The sequence below is a fragment of the Neovison vison genome, chromosome 4 (genome assembly GCF_020171115.1).
Source record: "Neovison vison isolate M4711 chromosome 4, ASM_NN_V1, whole genome shotgun sequence".
Lineage (NCBI taxonomy): Eukaryota > Metazoa > Chordata > Mammalia > Carnivora > Mustelidae > Neogale > Neogale vison.
In genome coordinates, this window is record NC_058094.1 from 203,421,733 (window position 1) to 203,437,334 (window position 15,602).

Here is a 15,602-nt window from a genome sequence, read left to right on the forward strand (position 1 = left end):
AAGGTCCTTGGGCTTCAGTAAAGCAACTAAGGATCTAGTGGAATGAGAAGATGCTAGAAAGGAGGGACAGGATTCACAGGCTTTGGAAGGTACTTGGTTTTTATCTCAAGAACATGGAATGCCTTCCAAAGTCAGGGAGTCATGTGATTAAAATAGCATTTTGAAAAAAGGGAGAATATATTCTAGGGTTTTACATATATTAACCTTCACAACACAAAGTAAGTGCTAGCATCTACTCCAAAGTCTTTAAAAACAAACAACAACAACAACAAACAAAACCCACATTGGTGGGGAAAGAAGCATGCCAGGGATTACACAGCCAGGAGTGGAAGACTGGAAAAATAAAAATGTAAGCCCAGATGATCTCACTCAAGAGCCCTCCTCTTCCCCACCATGCCATCAGCTTTGAGGATTTACCAACTTGTGGTTCATTCAACTGAGCAACAGATTTGAGTGGATGAAGAGAATCCGGAGGTAGAACTTTCTCCTGTTACTCTCTTTGTCCTTTGTGAAGCTTCTCACTGCTTGATACCACTTCTTTATTCTGAGCCTCCAGGGAGGAGCTCCCCATCCTCTCTGAAGGGGCCAAACACACCCTTCCTCATGCTGCAGCAAATTCTCTAGAGCATCACTGTATATCTCTGCTGCTTAGGCTATGGATTTCATTAGACTGCACCTTTAAAGTTTCTGTAGGTCCGGTATCATTCGATACTCAAATTTTAAAGGAAATCAAGAGACCCTTTTAGTAATAATGGACTTTGGAAAGCTATCGAATTCAAAAGGTACTGTTTTGACCCCTGTGGGAAGCAATTATCCCTGACTCAATATAAATTAATGTAGATGGCAACGTAATTTCAGTAAAGCTACATTTATTCAATATTATAGTAGAAATCATAGGTTCAACAAGTCACTTATTTATAGTACAATGCTAATAAATTGTGGGCGTTTTCTTACTGTGGTTAATGATTTTTCTTGGCAAAAACCAGAAAGGCTATACTTGACCTTGGTGTTCACCAATCCATGAATTCCAAAGGCCTGGAAACCAATTAATTAACCAGTCCCATTCCCTTATCAAATGTAGAAAAGTAGGGGTGCCTGGGTGGCTCAGTGGGTTAAAGCCTCTGCCTTCGGCTCAGGTCATGATCCCAGGGTTCTGGAATCAAGCCCCACATCGGGCTCTCTGCTCAGCAGGGGGCCTGCTTCCTCCTCTCTCTCTGCCTGCCTCTCTGCCTACTTGTGATCTCTGTCAAATAAATAAATAATCTTTGAAAACAAAACAAAACAAATGTAATAACAAAACTGATAGAAGAGTAATAACAAAACTGATAGCAAACAATCACTTATTTGAAAAATAAATTAGGTAAGTGATACCTTTAGGCTTCTAACTTTAAACTAGAAAGCAGGTGCTCTCGAATGACCCTTCCTTGTAACTAATCTAACGCCCCTACAGCAAATCTAAACCCTCTAAACTACAAATATCTTGAATCGTCTTGTCGTTTGACTGAGAAAAGTTTATAACCAAATAAACATAAATGTGATCTGAAACATACGAAACTTGTTTTGAAAAACTATATGTATGCTATTGTTACCATAATCAGCGTTAGAGTTTTTAGAAGCTTTTTTTTTAATCTTTTATCAGCTAGTAGCAGATCCTTTAGATTTCTTATAGGTATTTTCCAACACAATGATTTCCTTAAACTTCCCTAAGCCAATGGCACACTTTCCTTAACCCTATAACAACAGAGCCTGAAACTGAAAAAGTTACTAAGCCACTCATTCTAAGGACAAACCTATACAGAGAAGCAAGATCACCGGGCACCAGCTGGGCTTCCAATTCTGAGACTGGGATGGTTTAGGGTTAAAAAAAAAAGATCATTTTTACAGTGGAAAGGCTAGGACATAGCAGATGTGAATTTCTACCATAAATTTCTATATGAATACATAAAGTGAAAAAAGAAGCTACCCTCTCTCAACCCTCTTATTTCATTCCACATTTCATGGTACCACTGAAAACACTAAGGAGCACCTGGGTGGCTCAGTTGTTTAAGTGTCTGTCTTGGGGGCGCCTGGGTGGCTCAGGGGGTTAAGCCGCTGCCTTCGGCTCAGGTCATGATCTCGGAGTCCTGGGATCGAGTCCCGCGTCGGGCTCTCTGCTCAGCGGGGAGCCTGCTTCCTCCTCTCTCTCTGCCTGCCTCTCTGCCTACTTGTGATCTCTGTCAAATAAATAATAAATAAAATCTTAAAAAAAAAAATTGTCTGTCTTGGGTCTGGGTCATGATCCCAGGGTCCTGGGATGAATCAAGTCCCATTTTCAGGCTTCCTGCTCAGCGGGGAGCCTGCTTCTCCCTCTGCCCCTCCCCACCCCTCTCATGCTTTCTCTAACAAATAAAATCTTTAAAAACAAACAAAAAAAAAAAAAAAAAAAGAAAACACTAAGTTCCTGGGTTGAGCTATTTTGTTCTACCTATTTTACCGAGTTTTTTTTCCCCTCATGATGATAAAGAAAAAAATTTTAATTTAGTGTATTACTTCTGTAGTCTCATAGTATCTAATGTTCAATAAATCCTTTATTATATGCAACAAAGAAAATGTGCTCAGTCTTCCGGCTTTATAATACTCCAAAGTCGATCCTGTAATTCTGTTCACCTCACCCTCACTTCTGTGCCATTCTCGTCAGCAGGAAAATAATGTAACACACACTGGAGGGGAATCAGACCTGGGCTTTCAGGCTTTCAGGCTATGACCTGAGCCGAGATCCCCTGCAGCAACCTGGCTCAGTTTCCTCCCTGGTGGAAGACGGATAACTTTCTTAGCACAACTTTTTAGTAGTATAGAATAAATTAAGAGTTTAATCAGTGCTATGGGAAGTGGGAGCCATGGACCAATGCCAGTTCTCAAGTTATTAATATCTATCACTAAGTACAAAGAATTTTTAGAAACTTAAAGTGATGTAACATTGCCCTGACATCCAAAAGCAGAATTTTACACCAACATTTGGTTATGAAAGTGTCCACACAGAAAAACTGAAAGAAAGGTTTGCAATGGTTTGAAGAATCATTCATTTAACCAATCTCATTCCTTTATCAAACATGAAATCGTGAGTTTAGACACATAACTGCCCTTTGTCCTGACATGTACCTCCAGCCTAGACGCTACAAATGACATTTTAGTCCAGTGTTTCTCTCACCTACCCATCTACACCTCTATCAATCCAGATTATTTTTGTTTTGCAATTCAGAATAAGCCAGACACATGATTTTTATTTTAGAAAATAACCCACCATGGATTGGAAAACAAATACTGGTCCCTTTGTTGCAGATTCAATACCTCAGAAACTTTTGAGAAGACGGGTGATATACTCATGTAGACACAGAAATTGAGAAAGAATATTTCTAAAAACTGGGCACACAGGTGGCTCAGTCAGTTGAGCGTCTGCCTTCGGCTCAGATCATGATCCTGGAGTCCTGGGGGAATGAGCCCTGCGTCAGGCTTCCTGCTCGTCGGGGAGTCTGCTCCTCCCTTTCCCTTTTACCCTGCTCTTATTCTCACTCTAACAAATAAAGTCTTAAAAAAGTATATTTCTAAAAACCAAATCACTTTATTTTCTACAATACTGTCAGGACACCAGAGAATGAGCTACTACCCTTTCATACTCTAGGTTTCTAAACCATGAATCTTAAGGATACCAAGTTCTTCACTCTTGATAAGCCAGGAGCCTACAGCAGAGAAACGAAGTTCCAAAATGAAAATGAAAAAAAAAAAAAAATTCTGGAAAGTCAATCTTCAAAGCAAACATTCTGCTAAGTCAGAGAAAAATGAACCTCCCAAATCACTGAACTACTATCTCTCCAGCATCCGCTGGCTCTCAATATCTGTTGAATCAGTTTCTGCAGGTTTATACCTTGTAGTTATTTGTTTTTCCACCAGAGGGCCACGATGCATGAAACAACAATTTTGGTTTTTAATCCCAGGATTGGGTTTTCAGGAAAGTGAGGGACTTGAAAGGTATAAACCCAAGAGCCCTTTTGGAACTTGGATACCCCTCGGGTGCCTGGATACCCCTCGGCTCAATCAGATTAAGGATCTAACTCCTGATTTTGGCTCAGGTCATGATCTCAACGTCGCGGAATTGAGTTTTGTGTTGGGAGTCTGAGGATCCTATCCCTCTGCCTTATCCCTTGTTGCCTGGTGGCAATGCTTCCCCTGCAGCAGTCATGCTCCCACAGACTCACATCCCCTATAAGAGCAAAGAAAATGTAAGTTCTTCCCAAGGCCATTCTTCGAATTTTTAATGGCAGCTAACATGGTGTCCAACCTTCCAGGTTAAGCACTGCTCAAGGGACAGCCCCCTTCACTAAGCTGGTGGCTCTCCGCACATGGTGCACTCCCCAAGCATGTATTCCCGTGTGGAGCCTGCATTCTCTCCAGGTCTTTGGTTCAGCTGTTCATCTTCTTAGTGAAGCCTCCTCCATTTAAAACAGCAACTTTGGGGCGCCTGGGTGGCTCAGTTGGTTAAGCAACTGCCTTCGGCTCAGGTCATGGTCCCGGAGTCCTGGGATCGAGTCCCGCATCGGGCTCCCAGCTCCATGGGGAGTCTGCTTCTCCCTCTGACCTTCTCGCCTCTCATGCTCTCTCTCACTGTCTTCTCTCAAGTAAATAAATAAATTTAAAAAATCTAAAAACAAAAACAAACAAACAAAAAAACGGCAACTCTGCCTCGGACTGTTCCTGTCCTGTTTTCAGTTTTATTTTTCTCCACAGCACTTACAACCATTTAAAGTATTGCGTTTTTACTATAACTTAATCCCACTAGAAAGCAAGCTCCACTAGGGCAATAGGATCAGTACGGTTCACTCCTGTATTTCCAGACCAATATTTGTTGAATGAATGAAATTATCAATGAATTTGCATTAGGGTAAGATCTCCCCATTAACACGAAAAGGAGTTAATTCTAGCTACAGAAGCAGTGGTGTTATTAACACGGAAGATGCCATGCAGCTTCGCGTGGCCTGCTTAAACATATTTCGGCTACGTTTTTATGGCCACTAGGTCTCCCTCCAGCATTTGTGAAGCTGAGTTTATGAACCTAAACCTAGGGAATTTATAGAATTTATAGGGGAATTTATAAATTTAAAATTTATAGAATTCCCTTCTGCATTTCATCTATGCCCCCTGTTTTAATATGTTATTTTCAGAACTTTACTAAGCAGTTGGCATTAGATACCAACTTTACCCAGTGTGGGCTGCCCAACCTAGTGTGTGGGCTGCCCTAAGCTCTTTCTGTTTTTTGGTTTTTTTCTAATCTTCTACTTTGGAACTCCTATGTTTTCTCACAAATCCCCTGGCAGTGTGATAGTGCTGGTAGAGAAACCAGAACTGGGAGAGGAAAGGAGTAAGCATTTATATGCACAAGTCACGCATAAGTCCGAGAAGTGGGGCACATGAAATATGCTTTGATGTGTCTTTTAATGTAACAATAGCAACTTTTATCTGTGTAGCACTTCAAGATGCACAATTATGTTCATTTATACTTTCTCCTTCTGATTACACCTGTGACGCATTCTTTTTTGAACATAAACTGACTTTGAGACCCAGTAGAGGTCCCTAACCTTGAATGTTCATCAAAATCAGTGGGAGGACTTGTTAAAACAGGTATCTGCCTCCCACCCCCACCACAGTCCCCAACTTTCTGACTCCATGAGCTCTGCTGTGGAGCCTGAGAATCCACATTTTCAACAATTTGGAGCGATGCTGCCACTACTGGCCTGCAGACCACTGTTCTGAGATGCTCTGCCTTGGGGAAAGGACACACATACTGGTCATCTGATATAAAAAGCATGATGGCCTTTTCCATAGGCAACTGTATTTATCACTGAACTTTCAAATGGGGAAGGATATCAATCGTTAGGGGGGAATTATAAAAATTATTTTTAACCCTCTCAAACTGCAAAGGGAAAAAGTTACACAGACAAGCCCCACCACACACACACATTCACTCTTTACACAAGAGATCCATTCCCGAATCAGTACATCCTAATTGTAAGCAGGCTTTCCCCTGGAGCTCAAGTCTCCCTTCTCAGACACACCCTGCCCACTCTCTCACCCACCAATCCCCCTTATCACTAACTACATTGAGCTTCCAACAGTTACCGCCTCTACCCTCCCATTAGCATCCCCAGTATCTTTTAGCTAGAGGTTTTCTTCTAAGGCCCAATCCCTTACGTCCTCTAAACAGGACCCCTCTCAACACTCTCTCCTTAAACACTAGTTTTCAAGCTAATTGTAGGGTAGTGGTGAAGACCAGGAGCTGGGAAACCAGACCAAGGTCAACTACACATCCTGCCACAAACTGCTTAGCCTCTTAGAGAGCTTCTCTGATTTTCTCCTCTAAAGAATGGGATACTAAGTTATTATGAATAATCATTTATTATTAATTATATACTTGGAAATGTATAAATAAATAAATATGTATAAATATGTAAAAAATGTATAAATAAATAAATGAATAATCATTTATTAAGTAAGTTCGATGCAGTTATTGACGGGTACGTGTTAAACGGTTACAGGTCATGTCAGCAGCTGAAGTCATCAAGCAGCAGTATCCTGGAGGCCAAAGATGACAGCACAGTTGTGAAGCCACGTGTGATGTTTGTAGGTAGTCTCTCTATGAAAAAGGGAGTGTTCTGTGGAGGGAGGTGATGAAGAGCTTCGACACCTGTGGGCACAGGGGTCTGCGCATTTCAGGTGCGTCATGCCCTCCTCTGCCAAAAATGGTCTTTTAGTTTTAGAAAGCCAGGCATATATTAAGACATATGTTGGTAATCGTAATAACTCATAATCCTTATTCTCCATCACTAAGCACTAAGCACTAAACATTTTAAAATAATGCACTAAATACAAAGCCAAATAAATGATAAAATCCAGAAACTGGGGCCCATAGTAAATGGTGGAGCAAGAACATGGAGTTGCTGTGACTCCTTCACACAGTAGCAACAGGTGAAAGCTTACTCTTTTTACATCAGCGTTTCTCCAAATTTTGATCCCCTCCCCCACTCGATTACTGTGTGCTATTTCAAAAACCAGTAAGTTTGTAAAAGGAGAAAACACTAACTATACACTAAAATACAAGATCCCAAGACGCCAGATCCTAATTCACTAAACCGTTTGAAGTACTCACACTATGGTAAATATTAGGGCTGACCAACATCTCTCTAGAGTACAATTGCCTTGTAGTTCATCTATGGTAAGAGACAGGGATACAATCAGTTTAGTGTGTCCTGTAATACAAGGAAATGTGTAGATAAAATCACCTATTGCATCACCCAATCAGTAGTCGCCTTCTTTAGAATCCTTTTCACTTTACTAACATTAAATCTAAACTGTTAGATTTAATTTTAAAAAGTTGCATTTTTATAAGGAATATCAACCCCCATTAGAAGGGAGTGTGGGGAATCCAACTACTAGAGAATGCAAAAATATACAAAGAAGATATACAAGGGAAATCCATCGCGACACTGGTGTTAGGGGCAAAACACTTCACATTATAATCCCATGCCATTATGACAATTTATTTACATCACTATGTGTAAGAGAAAATGATGTAACCCCAAAGTAGGTAAAAATCTGCTACAATGAATACCTTACATTGGACATAGTAGTCTTATTTCCAAGTCCTAGTTATTAAACACAGACTAAAAGTGGTTTATTGATCTGTTTACAACACTCTAAAGACAAAACTAAAACTGTTTTGTTCTGACGTAAGAAAAAGCAATGGGAAGCACGCAGTCCACTGCCTGCTACGTGACAGGCACTCAGCAATACGAGTTCCCGAACTCACTGACCCAAACCTAAGTTCTAACACCCTTCAAAGGGCATCCACTGAAAATCCTCAAATGGAGGCTAGCACACATTGGATTAAATGCCCTTATTAACAAGACACTGAATTATTAAAGTAAGTAAACATTTATTTCGTACACATGATAGGTCAAGTTTTAGGCTGGCAATGATGAACCAAGGAAAGAAACCAATGAGGCTCCAGAGGAGGACAGAAAGAGAAGCCAAGAGCAAGGTTAGTGTGAAGAGCAAACAACATATGCTTCAAGTTCTGGGTCTGTCAGAGAACACACACCCCAGGTTAATGTGCTAGGATGACAAAGAATGACAATGATTCTAGAACCTGGATTCAGGGACTCCCAGCACTGCCAGATACATTCACTTCCAGTCAAACTCTTGGACAGCCGGTGGAAGCCACCCTAGCCACCCCATGAGCTGCTAGCCCTGGGGGCAAAGATGCCAACAGTGGCCAGTCTGACAAAGTCAACTTATCTTGGTTTAGCCTCAGATCCTACTAGGTGTGGCCCCTCAAAGCATCCTCAGGGTCGTGTCTTTTCAGTGCAATGCTTGGTACCTCAGAACTTGATTTTATTCTGCCAGATAAACTGAGATCCTCAAAACCGCATTCCTACTAAATCCTCCACAGTACGGGTGCTCTACGGTTCTTTCAAAGGGCATCTCCTTTGATTAACTTAGTCCAAGCTCTCCAGGATTGGGTATAAAAAAGCCTGTGTGTACCCAGTCAGGTTTCACCCACCGCTCACCAGCTCCCCCCGCCCCCTCCCTCACCCCCGACCTGGTCGTCTTGGATGCACTGTGCTGTGTAGCGATTCTCCCCAGCCTTAGAAGACTGATTCTCCCTCTTTCAGTCTTGCTTGGTGATATACTTAGAACCAACTATGGCCCATCCACCTGTCTCTGAATTCCAGTGTTAGCCTTAAACTCAAGAAATCACTCCTAACAGACCTCTCTCTAGTGTTGCACAAGAACTAAAACCTCACTATTAGTCCGGGAGAGTTCAAAGGTCCTTGTTAAAATTATGCACGCTCTGGAGCACTGGGTGTTAAAATGCAAATAATGAATCATGGAACACTACATCAGAAACTAATGATGTACTGTATGGTGACTAACGTGATAAAATAAAATTATGCATGCTAAATTGAAATAATGGATTCTGAGCTAAAAATCATAGTTTTCCATTTTGTCAAGGTGATTTAGGGTGAAAATTTTCAGGATTAACTTCCCATTATTGTGTATTATGGGGATAAACTGCCCCAGTTTTTCATATTAACATATATTTACATTATGAGTAAAGTACTCATTCCTTCACTCCAAAAGTATTTGAGTGCCCAGCACTATGCTAGATCCTGGGAATACAGTGAACAAATCCCAAGTAAACACAATACAGCAGACACAATCCCAAGATGTCATAATTAACATCTACATTGTGATACCTATCGCTCCAAAATAACCTAGCAGATTTTGAATATTTAATGGCAAAACAAACTGGATAGTATGGTGGCACCCATGGGAAAACTAAACATCAGAGGATTTATCACTTAAATCTTTCTACACATTATAAACATGTATTAATTATAAGCAACACTGGATGTAGAATTATTTAAAAGAGCTAATGTTTTGCTTTTAAAACTGCTATTATTATGCATATACGAATCACATAAAGGGTACTAATAGTTTGAAAAGAACTGCTTGTTAAGAGTAACAGTATTAAGATTCCATACAGCATAATTTTCAGGCTAAGAATGAAAAAACACAGCACAATGACTTCAAAAGTAATATATTGCACTATATATATATTTATACATATAAATATATATATAGTCTCAAAGCTATTACTCTTCCTAGCACGTAAAGGATAAATTTTCTTTTCCAAACCTAATTGGTAGTTTCTGTATAAGAAACATGCAAATATATTAATTTTCTTACCAAAATAGAGCCCAATATATGAATAAACATTTAGGGGGGAAAGGTTTGTCCATGATTTTAACATGCACCTGTATGTAGAAACAAACATACATACTCACAGGAGTGACAGACAAAACGTTAACATTTAGCAAAGGCAAAAAAAGGAAACAAACAAACAAACAAAAATCCTGCTAGTCCTTCTTTTCTGCTTGACAGAGAATGGAGAAAGTTAGCAAAGTAACAGAAAGGGACACAAAAACCACACTTCAAACCAACTGCTTGTCAGTATTAGGACTTGAGTTGACAAATAGGTTTAATCCACTTCCTCAAAGGCCATGCTGTCAAGGTGAAGGAGGAACATCTTCTGCTACCGCAGGAGGCTGGCTGTCATTCTGAGGAGTGGGCTCCTCCTCCTCCACCACACTGGTCACTTTGTCGGACTCTCTCGCAGGAGGAGGTTCGTTGTTTGTCCCCTCTTCGCTAGGGAGGTTACCAGACAATTCATTCGACATGAGAACTTGCAAAGATTCCGTTCCATCTTCAACATCCACCTGAATGCCCAAAGCTTTAAGAATGTCGCATTTGCACATAGGACATGTCCCATGGGCCAGAAGCCAGGGGTCGATGCAATTCTTGTGGAAGAAGTGTTTACAAGTGAGAATACGAACTGTATCGTTAGGCTTATAGGGTTCGAAGCAAACTACGCAGCTATCTCCGTTGGGACTGATTTCCGCGTCCCCTTCCTTCAGCACCCGAAGCTGGAGCTGGCCAAAGGCTCTCTTGAGATCGGTCGTTAACCGCTGCCATCTCCGGTTCTGAATCCTTGCTACCCAAAGTCTCCAAATATGATAAAAGATGAAATATGCTAAAGTAGCAGTTGTGACAATCACAAAAGACACAAAATAGTGATTCATCCAGATGATGTGTTTTCTCCCCACCTCAACTATAGCTGTGACGTGAACTCCCTTCTGAATTAAGTGTAAAATCTCCATGCCCTTCAGGTTACCGATCATCACCACGACGATGTCTTCAAACGCCTGATGAGACATGGGAAAAACCTGATTACCAGTTCCGGGAAAGTTGTAGATGATCACGCCCCTGGCTCCCTTCTCAACGGCTACCTTGACTTTCTGCGTGAAGGTACAACCTCCCCGTTCAACGAGTGCGAGCCAGGTCTCGGAGTTCTTTGATCTTCGGAAACTGGTAGTGGGGTTACACGCATTTTGAGTTTTCCCTTCTGGTGGCACGAGAACTCCTGCCACTCTCTTCAAAGTGGAGCTTCTTCCAAAGACTCCGGTTTCCCCCAACTCCGACAACATACGATTCCCAACGTGAAAGGATATGTTCATGTAAGCAGTCCAAACAGCACTAGCTCTGCAACAGTTCTGACAAAGAAGCCAAAGAAAACCGAGTTTCACAAGCCAGGAAGACGCAGGGTTGTTTCCGTGAGTGCCAAGCCTGAGCAGATTCATCTCTCTCCTTACCTAGAGACTGAAGTGCCAACCCAACAGAACGATGTGGCTTCCACATCTGTTGACAGTCAATGGAGAAGAACAACAGGAGAAAAATCTTCTGGGTGAAAACAAGTTTCACAGTCTTCCAGCATGTTTTTTTGGTCAGAAATTCTTAAAGATGTCTTAGGAGGTTCAGATGTTTTATTAGAGAGAGAAAGGGAAACACTTTAGATTGAAAAAAAAATCGCAGTCTCACTCCTATAACTCCAGATGCTGTTTACAGTTGGGTGATGGGATTATGACATAAAAGGCAACGCAGCCAATTAGAGAAGAGCTTTGAGCCTGCTAGAAATGTACTGGCCTGAATGGTTCAAATCCTGTTACGGGTGATGTCTAGGTTGCAAGAGCAACTCAATCCTTGAGCTACACGTTAAACAGGTAGCACTTTCAACAAAAAAATATAAAATTCATACAACACGTGCACATACAAAACTTGAAAGCATGTGCAAGAAAGCCACGGGATTGCCATTTTTCTTGACAATACATCAAGGAAACATGTAATAGAATGGCAAGTTTTAAATAATTAGAAATTAGTACTAGGAATAATTATGCGGTAAAAGCAGTGGACTCTAATACCACTTTTGACTCACATTTGGTCACCGGGCCAGTGAGCCTATAAACCATTACACTAAATTTATTTAATGATTGCTTGCTCAGGTATGTTGGTTCACTTTGGTTTTGATTCTGATTTTTAAAAGGAGGATTTTGATTTCCAAATCCTGTTAGATGACTTCAGCTCCCCTTCTTCACTCTTACACTGATTCTCCATAGAGATGACAGCGGTAAAGACACTAATCTCTTTTCTCCGCAGATCTTGGCATCTGCTACTGATCTAACAGTACTTTGAAGGAAGAAAGGAAGAATAGAAGCAAAAAGTTATATGTAGCAGTCTAGTTTAGCATAATTCATTTTAAGCAAAAAAGGCAGCTATTGATTTTAAAAAGAAAAACGTCAAGGTCCCCATTTAGAGTTAACCACCAACAGCAGTGTTAAAGGTCATAGATGCTTGGAACAAAACCTTTGTCAAAATCAACATCCCTGGTAGACCCACCCTCTCCACACACACCCATTGTCAGCTCTGCCTTTATTTTTGCTGCACTTCTATCAATGGCACAAAATGACTCGAGACCAAAACAACGTGTGAGCTAATGAACGTGGCCAACCCCTGGTGCTGTCACACACTTTCCTGAGGGTATCTCAGTGGTTCTTATCCATTAGCTAGGAAACCAAGAACTTTGACCTTGAACACAAAGGTCTGACCTTTACACACAGGACACTAAGAAACCATTTTGGTTGGGTCTTACCAGGACTAAGGGAGCTAGTTCTTTTTATGAAATGTGAATCAAAATAATTTGAGGCAGGAAAGGAGGAGGAAAAGGCCCTATAGACCTAACCAAAACAGAATAAAAAGAAAATATTATCGTGTAAACTATAGCTCACCATGGTCCATTTTCTTTCCCAAAGGCCATTAATCTGATTTTATTTCCATAAAACCCATTCTCCCAAGTGTGTAGTACATAGTTTGTAGACTCAAAGTGCCATCCAAATTGGATATCAATGGTTTAGCATTTCACCCAGAAATATTTGTCAAAATCAGAACTCAAATCTTTCAGCCGCTTATTGTTACCCATAGGTGTTTGCGTTTATCTACTCAAAAAGAGAAGGAAAATACAGAACTTGCAATGCTAATTAAAATTTTAGTTCCACTCTAGATCTATATCAAAATGGCCAGAGACACACTCACCACATACCACCAGTATTTTAAGAAAACAATTATCTACTAACATCACTTTTAGAAAGGAAATCTGCTACCACAGCTAATTCACTATACTAGGATTTAAAGGGCTTTGGCAAACAAAAGTGATTTTTTTGGTGTGATCCTGCCCTAAATGAAGCTTATAATCATTTAAAATATTTTAGTTACATAACCAGAGGTGTTATCATCTAAAATAATTACGTACAACACATTACTCAGTACCTTTGAAAACCATTTCCTGATATTAATTAACCATGGAGAATTAAATCAAGATCTAACTCTATAACCAAAGTTATTTAACAGCAAATGTTATCAAAAATATGGAAATAAAATATAAAAAAGAAACCTACAAGTATCACGACTCCCTGTGGCCTCAATGTCACAACCATTTAAGCTTGAAGACTAACTTGCTTTTAACATATACTAATATTCTTAATTTGATATGGGCAAAAACGTAGCAACCTAATGAAAAAACAACAAGTTCAAATAGCTGGGCATGATATGGAGTTTTATTTTTAAAACACACAAGTGTCATCCTCTTTAGTACTTAGGTAGAGAAGATGAAGTTGTTTTTTTTTTCTCTACATAAAGTGCTAAAAGAGAATTTTAATCTTTGGAAAGAGTTACATCTTCGGAAGCTTCTCCAGGTTTAAGTTTTCAGAATATCACACTTGCACATGGGGCATGTCCTATGGGCTAAAAGCCAGGGGTCAATGCATGCCTTATGGAAAAAATGTTTGCAAGTTAAAATACGTACTACATCTTGGGGTTTGTAAATGTCAAAGCAAACAACACAACTGTCTTCATCTGGATCTAGTTCCTTATCCCCTTCCTTGAGCACGCGCAGTTGAAGCTGACCAATAGCTTTCTTCACATCTGCTTTTATCTGTCTTCGCCTCCTGGTGGAAGAATTGGGCACCCTAGGTCTCCATGCACAGTACAAGAAAAGGTAGGCAACTGTGGCAGCCAGGAAGGTGAACAGAGACATGATATAATGGCTCAGCCATGGCAGATGCATTCTCCCCACTTCGATGATGATTGTCACATAGACTCCCTTCTGAATCAAGTGCAAAAGTTCCATGCCTTTCAAGTTGCCTATCATCACGGCAACTATGTTTTCTGTTCCCTGGTGAGACATGGGAAACACTTTGTTGCCGGTACCTGGATAGTTATAGATGATCACCCCATTTGCTCCCTTCTCTGCTGCCACATTGATCTTATGTGTAAAAGTACAGCCTCCCCGTTCGATGAGGGCCAACCAAGAGTCTGCCTGTTCAGGCCTGCTGAAGTTGGTCATAGGATTACAAGCATTCTGATTCCATCCTTCAGGAAGTACCACCGCACCAGACACCCTTTCCAAAGGAGAATGATTTCCGAAAACGCCACTCTCTCCTAATTCTGATATAATCCGATTTCCCACCTGAAAGGTTATATTCAGGTGGGCTGTCCAAATGGCTTTTCCTTTAGAGGCAGGAAGGCTAAGTAGTAGAAAGACGCTAAGCCTCAACAGTTGGGATGAAACAGAACTATGAGTTGAAGGAGTAGTTCGAAGTAGGCTCATTCCTCCATCTGCCTAGTAACTGACAAACGAAAATGAAAAGTCAATTGTAAAACAAAGAAGCTAACTCCAATGGTTGGCAGTAGATATCAAAGCGCATCAATGGAAGAAGGTCTGCGTCGATCAAAGGTATGCTGCTCCTTCCAGCATTTTTATTTTTGGTACATTACGTTTCTTATAATGAAACAGAATAACAAGAGCTGTTATTACTACAATGTGATTTCAAGAAAACTATGACTTCCTAATGAGGAAATTGTGACATCAGAGGTAGTTAAGCCAATCCAGTTGCTTATATTAGAGCCTTGCATGCTGAAATCCTATTGGCCAAAAAGCTACTAAGCTAGGACTCATGGGATAGAACAATTTGAATAAACTCTAAAGCAATAAATGGGGAAATTTATTATTTTTAAGCCTTGAGTTTCTTCTCCAGTTCTGGATTAAATGAAAAGCTGCCTAAAAAATACTTTGTATTCATTGTTTTTCTGTTAAGCAAAGTATAAATCATTTATGTATTAGTGTATGTGGTTGGCCAGTCACCAGTTCTCATGCATGGTTCTACGCTACCCAATATGCTAATCTTTGGACAGTAGGAACAACTCATTCCCACTCTCTTCCAATATTAAATGCTTATCCCAGATTCAACATTAAATGCTTATCCCAGATTCAACATGAGGACAATAAACATGCTGTAAGACTGATACATTGCCAACATACAAGGGGAATTCAACTTGTCACTAAAATAGTTACTAAGAACCCACTGTGTGTTAGGCAAACACTAAGTCTGGTTCATTCAGTGGAGAAGCAAACGCACACACACCTATTGGCGCGCACTATGTGGTGGGGGCAGATTTAAACACAAGCAGGTGTATAGTGGAAAGTTGAGACAGTATGGTTCTGACAGGAAAACCGGAGTATTAAGAATAATATGAAAGGAACGAGACTTTGATTAGCGGTGCAAAGCATTGCTCCCCTAAGGAAGTGGTACTCAGTCTAAGACTTGAAAGACACATCAGAA

General features: G+C 40.5%; 3 protein-coding genes across 21 annotated transcripts in view; all 3 read right to left on the bottom strand.

The window, feature by feature from the left end:
- Positions 1 to 15,602, bottom strand: part of CADPS2 (calcium dependent secretion activator 2) — a 532,394-nt gene that overhangs the window by 347,554 nt on the left and 169,238 nt on the right. The window lies entirely within an intron of this gene.
- RNF133 (ring finger protein 133) lies at positions 10,074 to 11,231 on the bottom strand. Its single transcript, XM_044246483.1, has one exon. The coding sequence runs from the start codon at positions 11,229 to 11,231 to the stop codon at positions 10,101 to 10,103; it is 1,131 nt and encodes a 376-aa protein (XP_044102418.1). The 3' UTR covers positions 10,074 to 10,100.
- On the bottom strand, positions 13,679 to 15,597 carry RNF148 (ring finger protein 148). The gene is made up of 2 exons (XM_044246486.1): positions 15,573 to 15,597; positions 13,679 to 14,598 (listed from the first exon to the last, which is right to left on the bottom strand). Exons 1-2 carry the CDS (start codon positions 15,595 to 15,597, stop codon positions 13,679 to 13,681), a joined length of 945 nt encoding a protein of 314 aa, XP_044102421.1.